Raw genomic sequence first — 23,100 nt, 5'->3', positions numbered from 1 at the left:
AAAATACGAGAATATAATTAAGTCACTTTCTGTGAGTAATATTTATCTATAAAATAAAAAAAAATTGTCCATCTAAAAGATAATTAAATTATTTTTTTATCATTCAATAGCATAGATATTTAATTTTATTTTTAAAATATTTTATTTTTATTTTTAATATTTTCATCGTTTAATGTTCAATAATTTAGTTCACCTTCTCCGCTCCTAAGAAGCATAATTTTATCCCAGGTGAAATTATTAGTCGGGATGTCCATGCGGATGTGGTGCGTCCAATAATTTCCCCTCTTCGAGATGCTTTGTGGGAACTACGGGGATCAACGGCTAGTTTTGCCCGTACCACTTCCACGAGGCTGCTATTGCCAAAAACTCGTGGTAGATCTCACCCCATGGCAACAAGAAGGTCTGGACCCGACGGACGCGACGAAGGGCTCGCTGGTTTCCGAAACCAAGAGCGAGGAGCCAGAGGTATATTTAATTCTGCGGGCGTGGTTATAAAATAGGTACTATCCCATATTCCCATTCGATGGGCGTGGAAGCGGTCATAAAAGAAGAAAACAGCTGATCTCTGGACTGCGAACGAGAACTCTCATCTCATCTTCCTTCCGCTTCCGGAGGAAGTGGTAATTTCTTCGATCTCGTCTCGATTTTTTTTCTTTTGGGTAGTATCCTATGCGCTAAGCTATTTATTGTTTTTTTCCCATTTTGTGAAGTGGTTAATTTGTCGTCCAATCTCACGATGTTGATGGCAAAGAAAGAAAGCCTAGATTTTGGATCGGGGTTTTGGATTCCTAATGGCTCCGATTGCTGATGATGATTTTCGCGGGGAATGGTTTTGCGATTGAGTAGATGGATTATTGGTTCTTTTTTTATTCGACTATAAGATTGAGCGTTCTTTTAGATTTATTGAAAAATAGCCACAGGGATTTGTTTCACATGTTCTTGGAAAAATTTAAACTTCTAATGCATTTATTTTTGAAATAATACGTCTTTATTCAACAAGGTTTCGTCAAATTCCTGTTTTATTTTGATACAATCATGAGATGATTGGGGAGAAAGCATCATTTTTCGTTTTTATAGTTAGCGAACTGTTGCCTATATATTTGATGACGTTTTCTTGGTTGATAAATTCTGCTGATTTTGGCCTAGTAATGCTACTGATTTCTATCTGAATTAAAATTATTGCATCCCAGTTCCCAAATTTTTTTTTTGTACTAGAAACCAGTTTCTACTATCAAGTCATCATCCAAGGGACAAGTCATATGGGGCATTATTTGGTTCTCAGCCTCTTTGAAGTGAATAAATCATGGACTGTTGGTTCTTCTTTGATTCAATTATAAGATTGATTGGTCTCTCTCTCTCTCTCTCTCTCTCTCTCTCTCTTAATTCTGAAAGCTTATGATTCACGGAAAATACCAACCAGGTTAGTTTTTTAAATGTTTATAGAAAATTTAAACTTCTAACGCATTTATTTTTGAAAGAATCTCTCTTTATTCAGCAAGTTTTCATCAAGTTCTTGTTTTCTTTTGATTCATTCATAAGGTGTTTGCCAAAAAGCATCTTTTTTTTTTTTGATAGTTGGCGTGTTGTTGCCCACATATTTGATGACTATTTTTTTGGGTTGATAAAGTCTGCTGATTTCTGGCCTTAGTAATCCTACTGATTTCTATCTGAACTAAATTAATTGGATCCCCGTTCCATGATTTTTTTTGGAGACGAGAAATCAGTTTTACTATCAAGTTATCATCCAAGGGACAAGTCATCTGGACATTAATAGGCCATCAGCCACTTTGATGTGAATAAATCACATGTCAGAGGTTCTGTAATGCTCATCACCAACTTCAATTTTGGCGATTTTGAAAGAAAACCTTAGTTTGTATGAGACATATAGTGCTCATCACTAATATTTAGCATAGAAAATGTAGCTCTCAACTTAACATGATACTCCTAAAAAAACAAATGATGATCTTTATTGATATATCCGTGCTACTTTGGGACAAATTCATGGTCTCAGGCCAACTTTTGGGTTTTTTACCGCGTTCTTGCTTTTGTGGTGAGAATATATAATAAATTCTTATTGATATTGCAGTTTTCAATGGCTTCAACGACTCTTGTTTGTGACACGGAGCCTTGGAAGGACTTGAAGGTGTCAATTTACATCTTGCAATTTATGATTCTAACTTGTATACAGATTTTCTTTTCCTCCAAAAGGTGACAAATCATGTACTATTATATGGCATGCAGGGTCATGTTAAGGAGATAGAAAAGACACATTTACGTGATTTGATGAATGATGTTGAGCGGTGCAAGTCAATGATGGTGTATGCTACCTACTGAATTACTTACCCATATAGATTTTAAGAATCTGTTTATGGCAAAACACTAGAGATGAACTATATGATGACTACTTGAAGTTCTTTTTTCTTTTTATTTCTCCACATCTTTTCTTGATTTTTCTGTCTACCTCCCCTAATAGAGAGTTTGATGGAATACTTTTGGACTATTCCCGGCAACGTGTTCGTCAAGACACTGTGGAAAAGCTATTCAAACTGGCTGAGGTGTGATTTGCTTTACTTGTATTTGCTATGAATTCTGAGATGATCTTCTAAATGCTCTTATGTTTTGCAGGCAGCACATCTTAAACAAAAGATCGACAGAATGTACAGTGGAGAGCGTGTATGTAAAGTTTCTGAAAACAGATTGTAGTAAATGACTCTGCAGCATTTTGTTATATATCCTTGTAAACCTTTAGATTGGTGCTATGAAGCATATGTGATATGTTCCTGCCCCTTTTTATCCTAAAAAGAAAATATGCTTCTTGGTCTTATATTCTCAGGCTGACCTTCTGGATACTTCTATATGGCTCATGTGATTATTGTCATATTACTCTTGGCATAACTCCTAGGTTGCTCATTAACTCTAAATGCTTTCACATTCATGATGGTGCGTTTTGCATTGGTTAGTTGGGTTCATGACTATTTTACTCATTGACATACTTGGTGCAAGTGTTGACATCTGGTTGTCGAAATTGTGTAGGCAAGAAGCTTATATTGTTTTATGAATCCTACGATTGTTTCTTTCTCTTCTCCTGAAGCATTTGCTTTATGCTTTAAATTTGAGCACATTTTGTTTGAATATAAAAGAATGAAACATATACATACACTAGTATTCTACATTTCTCAGATAAACAGTACAGAGAATAGATCTGTGCTGCATATAGCTTTGCGAGCCCCAAGGGATAAAGTTATTTGCAGTGATGGGAAAAATGTGGTACCAGATGTTTGGACTGTTTTAGACAAAATCAAAGACTTTTCAGAAAGGGTCCGAAGTGGTTCATGGGTAAGAAGTAGGCTTAGATATTGTAAACTCCATGTCTGTTGTCCAAAGTACTAATGCTAATGGGTGAATGTCTCAGGTTGGAGCAACAGGAAAGGTATTAAAAGATGTTGTGGCTATTGGTATTGGTGGCAGCTTTTTAGGCCCACTATTTGTGCATACAGCCCTTCAGACAGGTATATCAGCCCAACCCATAAATTTGGTGCACAGTTTATTATTGGAGTGTGTGCAAAATAAATTTTCTTCTTTATATAATTCTTGTGATATTTAAATCTTTCAGATCCAGAGGCTGCAGAAAGTGCAAAAGGACGACAACTGCGATTGTAAGTGGACCTATTAATTATTTGCAAATTTTGTAGATCTATTTAAAGCAAAATTTATGCTTGCTGCTATGATTAAGGCTTGAATCTTGTTTTTTCTCCAGCCACCAGGCTTGACTTTTGGTGATCCAATGCTTCTTACATTCTCTGTTTAATATAATCTTCATCAGAAAATGTCTAATACTCAAATATAGCATTATCTTTCTGTCTTGTTTGTATTCCCCTAGCTTGCTGTCATCAGCGCCCTTCTAGCATCTAGTAATGAAATCTTAATTGAATTCTACTTTAATTCTTACCTATGTAAACATGTTTTATGCCCATCTTTGGTCCATTCATGTAACCAAAAAGCTACCATTTTTCAACCTTGATGTCAAAGCTTGTAGGCTTAACCTATGTACATGTCGTCCATATTAAAAAGACTCTTTTGCTGCATTTATTTGGTATAAGATGTTTAATGTGGTTTTTATAGGCAAGGAGGTTGCCAACTTCACTTAAAATTTTCAAAACAAAAATGAAACAACGGTCTAGAGGGTGGAGTCCCTCCTTCGCCCTTCTGTGCTCTTTCCCAGCCCAAAATAGTGGCCGCAGATGGGCCCCTCCTCTTCTCCTTTGTGCCCTCTCAAGCCCTTTGAGGCCTTCCATTGGCCTCTGCTGGCTGTCTGCCACCCTCAGTCTCCCTCGCTCCATCCCTCCCTCCTCTCTTTTCCTCTCTTTCCTTCTCCCTTTCCCCCTTCTTTTCCATTTTCTCATTTTGAACACTGGAATCATCCCGGTCCACTGCTGGCACAGCTCGGTACGCTCCAAACCGAGCAATTTGGGATGGTTCTGCATTCCTTGAAGAAAACAGTAATAGGTGGAATGGTAGTTTTTTCTAAGAGTACTTGATGAGACTAACTTTTGAGAGAAAATTTGGGGCACTGCATTATTCATATATGTTGATTAAGGGTGTGCTTGATGGTTTCTTTATAAAATCAAAACATTTCCATTTTTTAAAGCAAGGTCATCACCTTTCCTTTTTTCAGTTTCCATGGCTTGTAGATGTTTTGAGCTGATTGATCATGAAGATTATTAGAAAACTTGGTGTTGTAAATGGTGATAAAGCTAATGATGATTTTCTTGGAGAACAGTGCTTGCTGTATGGACGACTCCATGACTTCATGATCATATGTGATGGCTTGTCTTAGATCAGTGCTTCATACTTGAAGCAGCTTTAGGCAATTATGATTGAACATAAATTAATTTGATCAATTCTTCAGGAAGAGATTTTGATGGATGAGGACTTGATGCAGGTTTTGCCCAACTATGCTGATGTAAAGTGGAATAGTGAAGTCTTTTTTTATTTTGCATTCATTATTGTCAATTAAAAATTGTTGGTTAAGGATGAGATTTTTGTGGAATTTGAACATGGCAGTGACTTTCATGGGGAGTGGCATAAAATGAGATTTTGGTTAATGACCATGTTGACAGATTGAAGGCATGGACCTTGGTTACTTATTATTGACACTACCTGGTTAGCATGGATCAGGTCATTTGAAATCATTTCTTGTGACTCATGAAATTAATATGCCGCCTCTTTGGTGACTAAGAGCTAAGATGGTATGGTCATTTGCAATGAAGACCAGAAGGTGTCTTAATAGCAGAAATTTATAGGAGTGAAAGAGAGGACAGGCGGCTGAAGAAAATCTAGACAGAGAATGGAAGTTGAGATTTTGAAAGTCCTCTGTATTGATTGCTGATGTAGCCTCAGCAAAAACTACTTGTGTTTAAGGAATCATTAGGTGGACCCCTGATAGACAAAATAAGATAGGTTTATGCAATGAAATTGGAGATGTTGATTTTGTGCTTGGAAAAGAAATTGGGATATAGGAAACGTGCAATAAACTTTGAGATTTGACACTTTATGAGCTTAAATTTCATTTGTCATATTATTAGCTGCTTATGCTATCGATATTCTTGGTTAGCTAGGGTGAAAAGTTTTCAGCATCCTTTATACTGTAGGGTTCAAAGTCTTCACAGGATTGATAAAGAGCATTAGCTAAATATTTGTCATGTTCCTACATCTAATAATCTTTTTCTTTCTTTCTTTCTTTCTTTCTTTCTTTTTTTTTTTGCCAGTCTTGCAAATGTAGATCCAATTGATGTTGCTCGTAACATCACTGGGTTGAATCCTGAAACAACCTTAGGTAACTGCTACTTTTTTGAGTTACTTTTTATACTCTTTCTATGCTACTTATATCTTACCTAATTGCCTTTACTTCCATTTCTTCTGCTGACTAATGCAGTTGTGGTGGTTTCAAAGACTTTTACGACAGCTGAAACTATGCTGAATGCTCGAACATTGAAGGAGTGGATTCAAGCTGCTCTTGGGTGAGCACAGCTCAACAATGAAATCATTTATGGAGATTGTTCTTTCGCTTTTAGTTTTATTTACATGTATACTTACCTTTCTCTGACTGGTTTCAGGCCTCAGGCAGTTGCAAAGCATATGGTTGCTGTCAGCACAAATATTCCGGTACTCATTTCAATCTCAGTGTCCAATTGCAAACATGTTTTAGCTTCACCATGGAAAATTTTCAGTTAGTGAGCAACTATTTATGTCATGTCATGTTATTATCTTCCTTCATGTTTGATTTCAACAGTTGGAGGTTTTAATATTCTTGAAAGTTCTCTCTCTCTCTCTCTCTCTCTCTCTCTCTCTCTCTCTCTCTCTCTCTTTCTGTTTATAAAATATTATTGTGACAGTGTTGTCAAAATTTTGATTTGTGGCTTAAGAAGGTCATCTTGAACTTGACTGAGCAATAATATTTTTTTGATACAAATAAAATTGAGTTTAAAAATATCTGGTTGGTTCAAGCCAACCAAATATAGATGGTGTTACTGAATACTATCCAATGGCATGCTAATAGGGGTGTACATGGGTCATTATGAGTTGAGCTTAGGATTACCACAGTTGGCCTATAGACCACTAGTAATGCCTATATGACAGTTAAAACCATACCCCCGCCCCTCCCTTAAATTACTTGTACATACCTCTTGGTAAAAATTGATTTTAGATTTTGTGCTTTTATTCAAGATATGAGTCATGTCACATCAAATCCAAAGGAAATCTCATGACCTTTGCAACACAAGAATGTGAATTGATCAACCTAATCATTATCAGTTGGGGACAATTGATATAATAAAACTTAATTAACAAAGATGAAAAACAACTTCCAAAAGGAAAAAGGATCAAAGGTCAATGCATATGCAGTGCCTTGTAGATGACATCATGTCCCACATGATGTTGGAAGTTGGGATTTTAAGAACATGAGGGTCAATATTAGCTTCTGAGTGAGCATGTGCTTAGCACATGATTTTTAGGTAGTTGGTATCTTAAAAACTTGTTTAGCTATGATAAGCAACAAAAAGATCAGTGAACTACACCTTTAAAGATGGCATAATTAGCTGATTGAAATAGCATGGGGATTAGGAAAGGCCAAGGTAAGAAGAGGGTCTTGCATTTGCATCAAGGAATCAATAGGGAAAGAGAATAACTAGGATGACATGGATAGAAGTTGTGTTTGGATTTATATTTATTTAAACTGTCTAACGTAACCTACGCAAGTTGGTAGGTAAGCAACGTTTTGAAGCTCTTCCTCAATTGCAAGGGTAAGGTTAGTTAATTATGTTAGGTCTAGATGATAAACAAATAATAGTAAGTATAAATTTCTAGATTGGGTCCCATATATTTGAAGTTGTGCTGGTTTGGATTTCAGTTGTTTCCATATGGACCTACTACAAGAAATTGCTGAGTACTTCAATAACATATTTACGCCATATATAGGGTAATGGAGTTAGATTCCATCTCCTGGTAAAGGTAAGTTGGGACAAAGACTCTGTTTCAAGCATTAAACATATGCTCTTGTAAACACTAATGTTGTTTGTGAGAATCCAAAGGAATTTGTTGATTGCTTTGAAATATTTAATACTTCACCATGGACTCTGTCCATATTTTTGTCTTTACATGTGTGTGCACGTGCAAGTGATTAGACCACATAACTGTTTATTTGTTAATTTATTTCTGATATCAGTGCCTTAAACTACTGTCAGATTTTTTCATTTTCAACTTGTCTACCTTCTTTCCAGTGCACTTTCATATTGGTGACTAGCTCTATCAACCGATAGATCTCCATTCCTCAAATATGATTATGTGCATTCAGAACATTACTATTTATTTATGTTTGAAAAATAAGCGCACAAAGTGCAGATGGGAACCTATATTAAAGCTTCAGTATCTTTTCTTACTGTGTTCACTGACGTTTTGGTTAAAACATTTTAACTGACAGCTTGTGAAGGAGTTTGGGATTGACCCTGCCAATGCTTTTGCATTTTGGGACTGGGTTGGTGGTCGCTATAGTGGTAATTATCCTTATGTTTATGGTCAGCCTATCGAAACTTCTGGTCTATTCGACATCTTTTTATTGATAATGACCATATGAATGCAGTTTGCAGTGCTGTTGGTGTGCTGCCTTTATCTCTCCAATATGGTTTTCCAATTGTCCAGAAGTACGGTGGTTCATGCTTATTTATGTTTCTTGATTTAATTATTTGGATTAGTGGGTCAAATGCAGTCTATAGCTATCACTTCTTTTAGATAAGCTGTGGTTGAGCTCGTGCTTGTTTCACACGACACGCATCAAGGTTTGCCATACCGTACCAAACCAGGCGGTATAGGACATGCCGTGTGGTACCGGCACACGGTATTGGGGTGTACAGACACTTGATATGCCGAACCAGCTTCGTACCAACGTAGAAACGGATTCGCACCGAAATGGAGTCCTGTATCGAGAAGGCGAACCTTGATGCACATATTTTATTTTGAGAACAAGGTCACTGTAAATAATGAAGAACAAAATCTACCCGGAATCATTTGTAAGTCGTAGAAAGTAAAAATAACCGTTGATAAATAAGAACATTTTGTGAACAGGAATGACCCATAAATCCATAGTAAATATCTTTTGTATCAAATGTTGTTTTTGCATTATTGCAAATTTCTAGGCCTGGAATTTCATTTCTTGCCAAAAACTGAATCTCCTAGTTTTTTGTTTTCTAGACCAGTCATCTTTGCTTGATGAAGAATAGCTTTGCTAACAAAACTAATCATCTTTAGGGGAATACAAGTTCAAATGCCAGAAGGTCTATAAGATTCTTTGCCAAATTATCTACTATGGATTATAAATGTTTTTTTTGTCCTGGATCACCATCATTCGAAAAATGATGATATAATCATGCAGTCGATTTAAATGTGTGAATATTTTTTTCTTCTTGGTGCAAGCCAAAAATATTTCCTGATGTAGTGCAATGCATCTGAACAAAATCTAGCATGTGTCCTTAAGAAGATCATAGCATGGGGAACTTCCAATGCGAGAGAAAAAAAAGTTGGAAGAAACAAATAGAAATGTAGATTGCATGGATGCATGAGGAAAAATAAATAAAGTTCAATAATAACAACTAAAACACAGGACAAATTAATGTTGTTCTGTTCTGTGCATCTTTGCGATAACTATCACAGAGCAAAACCTGCCTCCAAACAGATATAGAGAAGCGTTGAGGTTTGTCACACATTTATGGTGTGATGTCAAGAGGAGAACAAAAATGTTATAAGGTTCATTTAAGGACATCTACAATATTTAATGGAACTCATATATTCAGAAAACAAACATATGAACCAATTTTTTGTCACATAAATCATCAAACCTTAGACTTCGAACTAGCTTCCTAAATCCTGAGACTTGGTTTTGCTTATCATGGATGTAAAGTTTAGCACATGCTCTTTCAATCAGATGCATGTGTTCTAGAACCAAATAATGGATCTACTGATTTGTCTACTTCTCATGATCAATCTGGTACGTCTTTGTGTGTTCTGAAATTTGAGGTATTTTGTGGATCTTCTGGTTTATGTAGCAAAATGAATTATGATGTCTTCCTTTGATGATTCGGAATGGGAATCAATATTGAGAATATTTTCTTCTCACCAAGCAGATGGATGATCATCAACTTTGAATCGACTCGGTATTATAAGTTACACATGAAGTTTCCTTCCATAGATCTTTAAAAATTATGGAGGTAAAGGAACCCCACCTTCTCTTTCTAAGTTCGAGCCAAAAAGGGTAGTTTAGATTATCTTTATAACCCATGGCTTGTATCTCTACCTAAGTTTAGAAGGATGGGTACCCTGCATCCTCTCTCTCTCTCTGATCTCTTCCTATCTTGCAAGCCTTGGAGCTAAAAGCACATTTTAGTTGATGATGTCTTTGTAGTGTTGAGGTCATGGGTTCAAACACAGCTTATCTGAGAAATAACCTCACAATCTTTTGGTTTTTACATTTCGATCCCTTGATGAAGTCGTGGTTTTTTTTTTTTATTTCATATTTGAAGATTTCTGAATGGAGCTTCTAGCATCGACAACCATTTCCATTCAACTTCATTTGAAAAGAATATACCTGTAAGTTTTCTTATCAGTTAAGGTCCATGGCATCTTTAAAAAGCATGTTTTACTAACAGATTCATTCTTTGTACTTCGCCAGGTACTCCTAGGTTTGTTGAGTGTATGGAATGTTTCTTTCTTGGGATATCCTGCGAGAGTATGTATTGTTACATTTTCTGTTGTTATTTGAAATTTGAACTGTCGAACACTATCTTTATATTTAATTTGAAAAATATGAGCAGCCTCTAATAAAGAACTCCTCTCATCTCCATTCAGGCCATATTGCCGTACTCTCAAGCACTCGAGAAATTTGCTCCACATATACAACAGGTATTTAAATTTTGTTTTCAGTTTAACATGAAGATCAAGATCTTTTTCTTCTGTTTGATTATAATTCATGAAGTGAAATAATTAAATGCTAAAGGTTAGCATGGAGAGTAATGGAAAAGGTGTATCCATTGATGGTATTCCCCTTCCCTTTGAGGCTGGTGAAATAGATTTTGGAGAACCTGGAACAAATGGTCAGCATAGCTTCTACCAGCTAATCCATCAGGTAATCATGCTCCTAGACACATGTAGTTAGTTAATGGGCATAAGCTTAAGCATATAAAATCAGAACATATTTGATTAAAGTTAGACAATTTTTTAAGTTCATCAACTGTTTTGCGGAACTCCAAATTTTTTTAAATCATGGATGTTATATTATCTTACTTACCAGAGAGTTCCGTTTACCTTGTTTATCATCACGCTTGTCTTCGATGCATGATTTGTAGTGTCTTTGCTGGACGGTTTAAGTCCTAGAAATATAAATTTAATGTTTGGTTCTCTTCAGTATTATCAGTCAGATTGTTTTTGAAGATTTGATTTCTCATTCTTTTGAAAATTACCCAACTTCTCGTTCATTGCCTATAAACAGAGTGTTGATAATGTTCATTTGTTCATTTTAATTCTTTGCACCGTATCGTATGAAATATGTGGAGCTACCAAGTTGCAATCCTTTTAATTAAAAATTTGATAGTCATCTTCGAATTTCAAATCTTAAAGGTTCCTGTTAAGCCTCCTTGACAGTTTTATCTCAATATGGTAGCAACAGAATTGAAAAGTTGAGATTGGAATGAACATGGACTTTGGAAGCTTTGGGAAATAAAATTTGAAAATGATTGGTTATTTGTTTTTTTCAAAAAATATGAGAAACAGAGAAATGTGGTAAAACTTTCTCATGCTTCCTTTTTTTTTTGTCAGTGTTGCATTGCCTGAAGTATTTCACCTTGAATTTTTCAGCATGCAACTTCTGGTTGATGCCTCTATGCTGGTTCATAATGTCCCCATGACAGGATCAATGATGTTAACTAATGCAGTTCACTTGTTTTCATTATTTTGCATTCAGTTTGCTAAGTAGGCCTGCTATATAATGTTCTAATGTGGTGATCCCTTATTAGAATCAAAGTTATTAAGGGCGTAAGGCGTACCGAGGCGCAAAGGGTGCTAGGAGCTTAGGCGCAAGCACGTGCCTGAGCAAAGTGAGGCGCACATTTATTGAAAATAAGATGAAATATGCATATTATGTAAAATTATATATTTTCAAACTATAATCAAAATATCATTAATATTAAAATGCAAACTCATTAAAGTTTCAACACAAAACACGTAGCATACGAACATTCAAGCAAAATATTGTTCACAATAAGCATACAACAATAAAATAAAAATCACACTAACACAAGTATATAACTAAGTAGTCTAAAATTCTAGTTAAAAGTTCTAGCTAATCTCGCAATAAACATGCAGTAGATGTAATCTCCTAGTAGTCCTCATCGTCATCGATAATAAAATCATCTTCTTCTTTATCAGACTTGTGATCTTCAATATCTTGCTCTTCTTTTGAGTCCTCTAACTCCTCATCTGCAAGTTCTGATCTTGATGCTCTAGGTCTTGAGAGTAAAGCCCCCCTCTTGATGAAGAAGCATTCGCACTAATTTTTGTGCGATATGTAGGTTCATCAACTCCAGCAGCCCTAGCAATAGCATCTCAAGTCAAATCATCATCATCATACACCAACTCAATATCATCATCAGAATCCCCATCCATTCTTCCCACCAACCACTCATTACTATCATCAATGTTCTTCAAAGAATTAGGGTCAACGGTATCATGCCTATTATATTGGCGCCTTAAGGCTCTGTGGTATTTCACAAATATCAAATCATTCTAGCATTATTGAGCAAGCCTATTCCTCTTTTTGCTATGAAGCTGCAAGAATGAAAAAATAAAATTATTTGATAATATAACTACATCCAATTTAGAACATCTTAAAGCTATCACACATTATAATAATAGAGTTACTTAGTACTTATATGTGAAAACACACTCCAATTTCTTTCACAACTGCTAGCATTACAAGTGAGGCTAAGAACTCTTACTGTAAACTTTTGCAAGTTTGAAGTTGAAGATCCATATGCAACCCATCACTCAGCTGTTGATTAAACAAGTGTCAAAGTGTTTTTAGATTACAAATATAAACAAGCATACAACTAAATCTATAAAGCAAAATAAACTAATTTATTTATCCGATGATTTTGTCTTCCTTTGCCTAACAGTCATGGGTATTCCAAAAAGGTCTTGAGCATTTCTATACTTGTTCAGCTCAACTGTAATCTTATTTTGCACATCAATATTTGGAACTAGCCTTTGTATACATTTATATAGGCCATCCATCACCTTTTCATCTTGCTTAATATTGGAATTTTCATAAAAAAACTCAGGGTTCAAATAATGGCCAGCTGCTTGCAAAGGACGATGTAGTTGAGATTTTCATCGAGCATCAATAATTTTAAAGACTTCTTTGTACCTTTTTTCTCTATCACTGAAAGACTTGGTAATAGTTTCTTTTGCCCTATCCATAGCCTCATAGATATATTCCATAGGAGGTTTTTTCTTCCCATCCGCCAATCGAAGGACACGAATAAGAGGGCCAGACAACTTAAGGATATAAATAATTTTAGTCTAAAATGTAGGCATCAAAACTGTACTAACTGCTTTCTTGGCAGTTGACTCTTTTGCCCAAAGTTTAGAGTTTCATTCTTCAGAATTGAACATCTTCCTCAAGTTGTTGTTCTAATTATGTATTGATTGAAGAGTGATGAAGGCAGTTGCAAATTTAGTTTTAGCTGACCTAAGCAGCTCTCTTTGCCCTGTGAAACTCATCAAGTTCACAATACTCGTTTTGCTATAGATGTACCTATTCAAAAAAATTATCCTCTTCAATATTTTTTTAATTGTTGAAATTTCAGCAATATCCTCCAACATCAAGTCAATACAATGGACAGCACATGGTGACCAATATAAATTTGGCCTCTTTGCCTCCAATAATTTTTCTCTTCAAAATTCAAAAATTTGAATATTCAATTAAATTACAATTGGACTAAATAATTTCTTAAAACTTAAAGATAGAAAAGTTTATTCAAATTGAATTCTACCTGCACCTACATAATTAGAGGCATTGTTGGTCACCACTTGAATGACATTTACTTCTCCAATTTGTTCCATCATGTCATCAAGCAATTTGAATAAGAGATTTTCACTCTTCACAGTGTGGGAAGCATCAACATATTTGATGAATACATATCCTTTAGGAGAGTTCATTAAAAAGTTGATTATGTCCTTCTTTGCAATCTCATCCTTCTAACCGTCAGACATAATCGAGCATCCATATCTTGCCCACTCTTCTTGATGGCCCTTCATCAAATCTCTAGTATGCTCAACTCTTTTTCTTAACAAAAAAACCCTAACCTCATGATAACTTGGAGGTTTCATGTTAGGATCAAATTGTCAAATTGCTTCAATTGCAACAGCAAAGCTTGGATAATTCACGGCATTAAATGGAATGCTGGTATCATACATCCACCTAGCCAACTCTCTATAAGCCTTGTCTCTTAATTATTTTTTGCAAACTTCATTGATGGTTGTTTGCTTCCCTTTGCTTTCTTTTCTACTTTGAACAACCATTTCTGCATCAGGAGTAAAATATAAATCTATAGGACCCTTCTCTCTTGGTTTCTTTGAGCTAGGTGCCTTGCTACTAGCTATAGAACTTCCGCTTGTACTACTACTTTTACTACGAGGACCAACCATCTAAATTTCATCTTCTTCGTTAATACCATAGTCTTCCATATCATCAAAATCAGACAACAAATTATCTTGTTTCTTTTCTTCTGCTTTTCTTAACATATAATCTTTAATCTCTTCACAAATATGCGGTGGACATTTTTGGTAACCTCCAGCATTTCGAAACCCTCCAACTATATGCTGTTTTGTCCGATAAATCCCTCCTTCAGTCATTTTTTCACAAAAATTACAAATAATATCACTTTTCTTTTTGCCTGTTGGGTCAGCCAAATATACATACTTCCACGCTGGATCTTTTTTAGATAATCCATGGCTTTCGGAATCCATTTTAACCTCCTAAAATAGGTGCCAAACAATGATATAGAAATCAGCCCCCCAAAAAAATAAAATTCTATTACATACACTATGGGTTATGTGACCACCCCCCCCCCAAAAAAAAAAAGATAAGAAAAGGAAGAATGTAACAAAAAAAAAATGCTGTGTCACAAAATCGGAGGAACAGTAAAAGATCCAAAAAAAAAAGTTTCCTATAGACTGGTAAAAAAAAATACTGTAAATGAAAAAAAAAGGGAATGCTACTGTAGATGAACAGTAAATGACAAAAAAAAAATTTCTGTATACTGATTAAAAAAATACTGTAGATGAAAAAAAAGGGAACATTACTGTTGATGAACAGTAAAGAACGTCCCCGGAAGTTCAAATGATGGGGAACATCGGTCAAAAAAAAAAGGGAACAATAAAGACTAAAGTGGTCGATTGCGGCAAAAGAAGAAGGAAAGAAGAGGAAAGAAGAGAAAGATCGCGGGAACGATAAGAACATCGCCCCCCCTCCCAAAAAAGGAATAGGGTTCATGGGTCTTCGATCGACGAAAGAAAGAAGAGGAAAGGAGAGAAAGAAGAAGGAAAGAAGAGGAAAAAAGAAAATAAAGAAAATACCCGTCGGGTGGGGTCGTCGATCGGCTGCTGTGGGTCTTCGATCAGCGACCGTGGGCCTTGTTGCATCAATCGACAAGTGGATCCTCTTCTCCCGTGGCTGAGGCAGTGCTCCGATGGCTGTAGGTCTTCAATTGGCGACTGTGGGTCCTGGCGAGTGGGCTCTCGTCTTCGGTGGCTGAGGCAGTGCTCTAATGGATGTGGATCTTTGATTGGCGATCATGATTGGGTTTCACTTTTTTTTTCTTCTTTGCGTATGTCTGACTTCCCAAAACATCACCCTGTTTTCCTCCTGACACTAACAGCCACCGCCTCAGGCGTGCCTTTGGAGTTTAGATTAGGCACGCGCCTCAAGCGCCTAAGCGACGCCTCAGCCACCTCGCCTAGCCTAAGGGGGTAAAAGTCGCAGAGACCCTCACTTCGAGCCTCTTGCACCTCAGGCGTGCCTTTAATAACCTTGATTAGAATTTTGTTGCAAGCATGAGGGAGATAAATTCCTGGTTAACTTATAATGCACTCGAAATTGAAATTCAAGCACAAAAAAAAAAAAAAAAAACAAAAAAAAAGAAAGAAAAAAGAGGTCCTATTTATGAAACAAGAATCTAGGAATCCTGTTAGATTCCTCCACTTATTTCTATCTAGGTGAGGTAAGATGAGAAAGGGCAAAAGAAATTAGTTTATTGTTCTTAATGTGAGAAAGACGAGGCAAACAAGCATAAATTTTTATTGAAGATGCGAGAATGAGAAGAAAGCTTTTCAGAGAAAAAGATTAAAATGGATTCTATTTGATGGTCTATCCTTGCATCCTAGATCATCGAAAACATGGTCCTATAGGATTTAGCAACTAGGTATTGGATCTTTTAAGTATATCCAATCATCTAAATTGCTAATCATGCTGAAAAGGAGTTCCTATTAGAAGAGAGATCTACTTTCCTAATCTTCTTCTGTTTGTAACAAATAACAACCACAAATAAAGTTGTTATTATGTGGAATTAAACTAAAGCTCAATTTTCTTATATCAAAGAAGTCTCAGAAACATATACAAGGAGCCAGATGAGCTGCAAATAAAATGAAAAAATATAAAATCTATGACATTTATAACACATATAATGCTATTAATGTTGAAAATAATTCACTGATTGAGATGCTTTCCCATTACATTCATGATTTTCTGTCGATGATTCATATTTGAGTGTTAACATTGTGATTTAGCAATGAGAGATGTGTGCTTAATGGTGTCTTATACAAAGTATGTGTAGCACAACCTCCATCACTGAGTGATCCTTGCAACCATCAAGTTTCTGTATCCAAATTGCATCACAATTCTTCTGAGTTCTCACCATGATAGGTTCTTCCTATCAAAATCCTTTAATTCCATTGATGTGACTTGAAACTGAAGAGCTTGTTGGTGAAGATCAAAGCAAGATAATTAGAAACCTATGGCTGGGAAAATGAGAAAATGGGTATCTTAGATGCTGTTGTGTGCCTCCGAGCATGTTTTGATTCCATATTGATAGGGTTAGATACCAGGGAGGATTAGATATCTTATGTAGGGAGGATGTGATTTCCCACTGGATCAAATTTTAGATTTTTCAAGATGGAGCTCCAAACTTTGATTTAGTCCTCTATAAAAAGAATCTCACTGGAAATAGGACACCAGTGTTTCTTAATCTTGCTTTTTATCTAAAAAACTGATGACCATTATCAACCTCCCTTTTCTACTTGACCTTCTCGATTTACCAGGGACTTTAATTAATTCCTAGACTCAAGAATTACTTCCGCATACATCTATACAAGATTGTCCATGATGCACGATAGAGTTATTTTCTGTTATAATCTCTGTGCCCCATTGCATCAGAAATCACAAACAATCATAGGGAAGATATTACCTCTTGATAAGGGAAAATCAGCAAATATTTTATTACCTTTTCTTCCATGCACATGTGTGGACACCGTTACCTCCTATCATTGGCACTATAACCAGGTGAAATGGTGAGGAAGCTGCTTCTGGGACCCATATGAACTAGAAGGATGCCTGCACAGGTGGGGAGTTGCCTCAACTTTTACATGTGGTGCTACCTTCGCTGCTTTTATAAGTCTTCGTTCTTTCAAAGTAGCAATTAGGATTGGACTTAACCCATAGTCTGGAATTCTCTCTGTTATGTTGTTGGTTTTAGAGAGTGCGGAGGCCTTTGCCTCTAACTGAACTAAAGGGGATCGGTTGTGGTGATGGGGAAGAGGGGTTCTTTTACTGCTATATATTTTGTAGTTTGCCACCTTCATTCTGTGTTTCTATTCTTCTTGTCATAGTCTTGTGTATACCTGAGGAAGAATATGCAAGGAAGCATTTTCGATCTACTGAGATCAGAACAAGGCTATATCTGGTTCTTTTCCATATAAATGTTGCTGCCCAAGATTGTTGATTTTACAAAAGAAATGGGATATAAATTGCAACACATTGAATTTGTATCCTTAATTTCATTGTTTCTTGTTAATTGTACATTGAACTTTAAGCAGACAACCTATTCCTGGCTTAAATCCCATGGTTACAGCCTTGTTTCTTAGTCTTTTCATACCTTGCATATGGTAATCATCATCTTGTTTGCTTAAACTCATATAACATCTTCCAGTCAACCCATGACTCCATGCCATCCAAAATATGCTAATTATTCTTCTATTTTTTAAGTCTAAATTTGGAGATGTAGCTTAGTATTATAACTTCAGATTCTTATGAACGAATAATGCATTATTATATGATAGTTTTTCTTGCAGTTTGTCCAAAATTGCTATGATATTTTACTTTGAAATTGATCTTCCAAGTATTTCTTTTAAAACTTTCCAGGGAAGAGTTATTCCTTGTGATTTCATCGGTATTGTAAAAAGCCAGCAACCTATTTACTTGAAAGGTACGTAATCTATAGAATCAGTTTTTTTCCTTTAAAAATTACCATTCCTGGTAACTAATCTGCTTGTCAGTGCTCTTCTTTTGGACCATTGTTTTGCAACATATTAGCTTATACCATTCCATTTCTCCTTTCTTGCAGGGGAAGCAGTGAGTAACCATGATGAGCTGATGTCAAATTTTTTTGCACAGCCAGATGCTCTTGCTTATGGGAAGGTAAGTATGGTTCATTATGCATTTTTTTAAGCTGGTTGTGCTTAGGTTGATCCCTTAACCTAGACCATGTGATGTTCCAGACTCGAGAACAGTTGCTTGGTGAGAAGATCCCTAACCACCTTATTCCTCACAAGGTGATATCTTATTTTCTTTAATCCTAAGTAGTTGTGTTCAATGTTTCAATCTGATCTCTTACAATAAATTCTTCTATGATCATCAGACTTTTTCTGGCAACCGTCCATCACTAAGTCTACTACTACCCTCATTAAGTGCTTACAACATTGGACAGGTATGTGCAGTCTTGATGGATACCTTTTTTGTTGATGCTGTGCGAAAATGTTAGCACTTCTTTTAATTATAACCACATACCTGGTTAGGAACAAGTTTATGTAAAGCTTATTTTGCTTAAAGCATGCCCTCGTAGAAAGTTTTGATGCATTCCCTGCGTAGATTTCATTTTTGAAACAACTTAGTTATCCTCAAAAGAATATGGTTGATTAGATTGGCATTTTTTTTGTCTCTCTCCCTGGTTTTGGTAGGATGGAAGCAAAAAAATTCATGCAATACTAAACCTCGCTTGCATTTGATATCTTGTATTGAAAGCCATACTTTATGACATGGTTGCTTGTTTGTTATTATGTTCTTTTAATGATGCCCAACTAGCCTTGACCTTGGAAACAGTCCATTGGCTAGTAGTCTAATAATATAGATGTTTGTTAAATTTGTGACTTGTTATCATTCATTCAATCCAGCCACTGTTGTTATGTCATGACAGTCTTCTTCCATTCCTTTTTTGTGTCCCTACAACCTAGATCTGTGCGCCTCTTTTAGATTCCATCAGTGTCCTTTCTCGTTATTTATACGTATCGTTCTAGCATGCAACTTTTGAAAATAGGAGAAACAAGATAAAGAAGGCTGTTCTTGAACAACCTTACTGTTGTTCAGTTGCATGAAGTCTGGGAGGGTCAGTTGGACAACCTTTTTGAACAACCTCCTACCAGTGTGGAGTCAGGGGGTGTCAGTTGTATGAAGCCTTGACCTGCGTGTGGAGAGGCTGCTTCTGTATTTGAAACCCGTGAAACCCAGATCACAAGAGAGCAACCTTACTGTTGCACCGAGAGAGCGATCTAAAAACTTACGATACTCATGATGCATGAGATGTATATAAGTAATCTCCATTCATAGGATCATATCAAAGTCTTTCCCTCCTGTACATGTCGATTGGCTACACGATGCAGGAAACTTTGCCGTTTTGTGCATATCCAAGTGTTTCCCTCCCGTACATGTCGATTGACTACACGATGCTGGAAACTTTGCCATTTTGTGTTGTATAAATTTGCTTGACTATCATGATTTGAATGTGTTAGAATACCACACCATCATTTTTGATTTTGGCTGCAGGTCGTGCATATTATTTCACAGTTACCATCTACATTCATGGTGGTCCATGCAACTCTAGTGATGCATTAGCGGTTAACTTGGAAGAACTTGTTCCTATGTTTGGTGGTTGTCTCTAATCTTCTTATTGAGCAAATAGTGGCCATTGTTGCATATTTTTTCATCTGAACCAGGTTAAGTTATTCTTCATGGGAATTGTGAATCTTGGTATACATTTTATTTTATTTGGCCCTTGATTTAATCTTGTTGTATTGCTTCTTGACTTAGTTGCCCATGTTAAGGACTATATTTTTCCATACATCATATTAGGACATATTGCACCAGTGTCAGAGCACATATTGAATCGGCAGATATTATTTTCATTTGACAAGGAAAACATTTAACTGCATGCTCTTTTAGAGCTCCACAAACTTGGGGGCACTATATATATTCCAAGGGAGATTCTGTGAACAGTAATGAGGGGTTGTTAGCAAACCTTATTCTCGGTTAGGTACGCTTTTTGAATAGTGGTAACTGAAAGATGATTGATTGGTCATTTGTCTGGAACGGTAGCAATAAGTAATTTACTTTCGGGAGATTAATTTGTGATAAAAAGTATCATGAGATATTTGTTCTTGTGCCATAATATTAGTATTCTTGAAAAAATATTTGCTCTTGGCAAAACAAAATGGTTTTTTAGTGAGATCTTTTGTGGCCTGGTTTGTTACTAGGTGTTCATAATTTTATATTCCTGCATTGATGATAGACTTAGATTTTCATGTCTCAGTGATTTGTTATACTTGCTAATTGCTCTGTTATCACATCATTTTGTTTAGCTGCTAGCCATATATGAGCACAGAATTGCAGTTGAAGGTTTCATATGGGGGATTAACTCTTTCGACCAATGGGGTGTGGAGTTGGGCAAGGTATCTTGAAAAGTCTTTTCTTCTCAAAAATTCATTTTGCATATTGCTGTAGTTGCACAATCTATCTTTGAGTTTGTTTTATCTGCATGGACTTTGCTTTGAGTCAGAAAGAATTCTTATTCCCCCTCCATATGTTTCTCCTACTTTCAATGCAACTTATGTGTTTTGCCAATTGAAATTTCAGTCACTGGCCACTCAAGTCAGGAAGCAACTCAACCTTTCTCGCACAAAAGGGGAGCCTGTTGCAGGTTTTAATTTCAGTACCTCCACTTTGTTAACAAGATACCTTGAGGTATGTTTCATGCAAGTTGTCTTACATATATGGTATATTTTTTCATACTCAAGTATATCACTGATCAGATGTCAATTATTAGAACCTCCACGAAATGTCTATTTCTGGTTGATGAGATCACAGTAAAAGATAATTTTTTTGGAAAACACAAGGCAGTCCTGTTTTACCTTCAGGAAGGCTAACATAGCATACATTTATATATTTACAGCATGTTGCCATTATGTTCTGCCTCTTCAGTTTGAACCTTCTAAATTGTAATATGTTATGGACTCATGCCCATAAATGTACTTTTTGAAAAACTTTGCAGGGGGACTCTGGCGTACAATCCAATTCTACTATGCTACCAAAAATGTGATCCAAAGACAGTCTCATGTCATACTGTTTTGATCTGATCTATTGGCGAAGAAGTAAACCTTGGCTGAGTATTTATCTGTTTGGAATAAAATCTTTGAAATTTTCAACGTCTGTGACGTCAATTTTAATATTACTTTTTGTGCAAATATAGTTTCAAGTGGCCTGTGAAAAATGATAATCTATAATAATCTCAAATTGGATGACTTTTTTCCCACTCTAAAATATATCTGATGCTGGTGGCAATTTTGCATTACTTCTTCAGTTTTTTGTGTATATATTTTTGATAGATACAAAAATATGCTATCACATGCTGGGGCTGAAGTCAACCTACTTGGATGCTAAGCTTGGAAGGAAAATGCTTGGTACACCGATACATTCCTACTGATGTATGGTGCTCAAATGGGACTGGGTTTCATGAGGGAGCAAGATTGTTAGGCTTCCTGCAAAATGCTTACTATCAAATGCTAGCTCACTTGTGAAATAGATGATACATGCATATGCATAAATACATATCCATACATGCATATATATATATATATATATATATATATATATATATATATATATATTTTAAGAAGTCTGGCAGCAGTTCCCTCGGAAGTTCTTTCAAATCTCTTCTTGCTCCAGAGCCACAAAACCCTTATCCAAAATCCTTGTATCCCCAAATAAACCCAAAATCCTTGTACCTTCGATGTATCAGTAAAGGTTGTATTTCCAAATTTTATCAATGCAAGATATTTTTTCCTTTTCAGCTGATCTGTTATCTTCAATGTTTATGTAGTGATTTATTTTACAAAAGCAGAAGCACTTGAAGAAGACGCAAAAGAAGTAAAAAGCAATGCTGTCAAGAATTATTTTAAAATATTTTGCAATCTATACTTTTATTTATGTATCAATAGTTTGCAATAGATTAGAATTGCCAGACTCAGTTTCCCTTCTTCTCTTTCATTTCACTTGGTAGTCTTGCTTTAGGAATTTGCATGTGCCAATACTTATGATTCAAACAACTATTAATCCATCTCTTGTATAGTTGTGAGTGGAGAAAGCCGGCTATACAAAAGGAGCAATAGTTATTTTCTTACGCACAAACACGCTGGTAGTTGGAGTATGGCCGTAAGCCTATATTGGTAGAGGTCAGGCTCGACTGGCCAAAGGAACGATCTTGGAAATCAATATGGCGACTGTCTTTACCAGCTTAGAGTTTACTACAAATTTACTATTTACAAAATTACTGTTTATCTTTATCTCCTGCAAGTTTACTATTCATTATATATCTATATATATATATATATATATATATATATATATATATATGAATTAGTAGTGAGGCTGCAGTGGATCTAATCCACTATGTTTGATTGATGCGATCAGAAATCATTTAGATCAAGCACAGATCAACCAAAAAAAAAAGATTCATTGTAATATAGAATTGATGTATCTTATATGATATAATACATGAATAGAGCATGAGCTGGTGTGAAAATTTTGTATTTTGCCATCTAGCTCCAAGCAAGGGTGAGAAAGACTAGCTAATCATCAGTGGTGCCTGACTAATAGATTTCCTCCAGTTTGATGCCCATCCTGTGACTTAGGGAAACATGACTGCAGAATATCTCTTGACTGTGAACCCGCATCGAATTTTGAAATAATATGTTGTCGCACTTAACTATTACATAGTTGAGCACTAATTTATGTTGGATGGATACCTAAGCATTTGTTAATTAATCATTGTGTTAAATATAAATCATCTCCTGCATTTTGTACTGAATTGTGAATATCTTTTTATATTTTGAATTGCAGCAATGTCAATTCTGTATTTTCTATATTGCTTAAATAGATTCAAAATCTACCACGTG

At 35.8% G+C, this 23,100-nt stretch overlaps 1 protein-coding gene across 2 annotated transcripts; it reads left to right on the top strand.

Annotated features, from left to right (window-relative positions):
• Positions 1-399: 399 nt before the first annotated feature.
• Positions 400-21,466, top strand: LOC105060694 (glucose-6-phosphate isomerase, cytosolic 1). 2 transcript variants are annotated; one of them, XM_073251541.1, is made up of 24 exons: positions 401-620; positions 2,087-2,143; positions 2,242-2,318; positions 2,474-2,555; positions 2,626-2,673; positions 3,181-3,336; positions 3,413-3,509; positions 3,614-3,656; positions 5,769-5,836; positions 5,936-6,020; positions 6,117-6,165; positions 7,979-8,051; positions 8,138-8,198; positions 10,071-10,137; positions 10,220-10,276; positions 10,396-10,449; positions 10,544-10,672; positions 18,020-18,083; positions 18,222-18,295; positions 18,376-18,429; positions 18,516-18,584; positions 20,509-20,598; positions 20,783-20,890; positions 21,198-21,466. In XM_073251541.1, the coding sequence occupies exons 2-24, from the start codon at positions 2,093-2,095 to the stop codon at positions 21,243-21,245; spliced, it is 1,704 nt and encodes a 567-aa protein (XP_073107642.1). In that variant the 5' UTR covers positions 401-620; positions 2,087-2,092; the 3' UTR covers positions 21,246-21,466. The 2 variants fall into 2 exon arrangements, with proteins under 2 accessions (XP_073107643.1, XP_073107642.1); XM_073251542.1 differs by lacking the exons at positions 20,509-20,598; positions 20,783-20,890; positions 21,198-21,466 and adding an exon at positions 19,697-20,485 and having other exon boundaries at positions 400-620.
• Positions 21,467-23,100: the final 1,634 nt, after the last annotated feature.

This window comes from Elaeis guineensis, chromosome 2 (genome assembly GCF_000442705.2).
Source record: "Elaeis guineensis isolate ETL-2024a chromosome 2, EG11, whole genome shotgun sequence".
Classification (NCBI taxonomy): Eukaryota; Viridiplantae; Streptophyta; class Magnoliopsida; order Arecales; family Arecaceae; genus Elaeis; species Elaeis guineensis.
This window is presented reverse-complemented; position numbering and strand designations above follow the sequence as displayed.

Bases quoted from the DNA above. Each gene is read 5' to 3' on its own strand.
- LOC105060694 (XM_073251541.1), top strand. From the start codon at position 2,093: ATGGCTTCAACGACTCTTGTTTGTGACACGGAGCCTTGGAAGGACTTG. The intron at 2,319-2,473 runs GTATGCTACCTA...CTCCCCTAATAG, and splicing joins CGGTGCAAGTCAATGATGGT to AGAGTTTGATGGAATACTTT. The intron at 6,021-6,116 runs GTGAGCACAGCT...GACTGGTTTCAG, and splicing joins TGGATTCAAGCTGCTCTTGG to GCCTCAGGCAGTTGCAAAGC.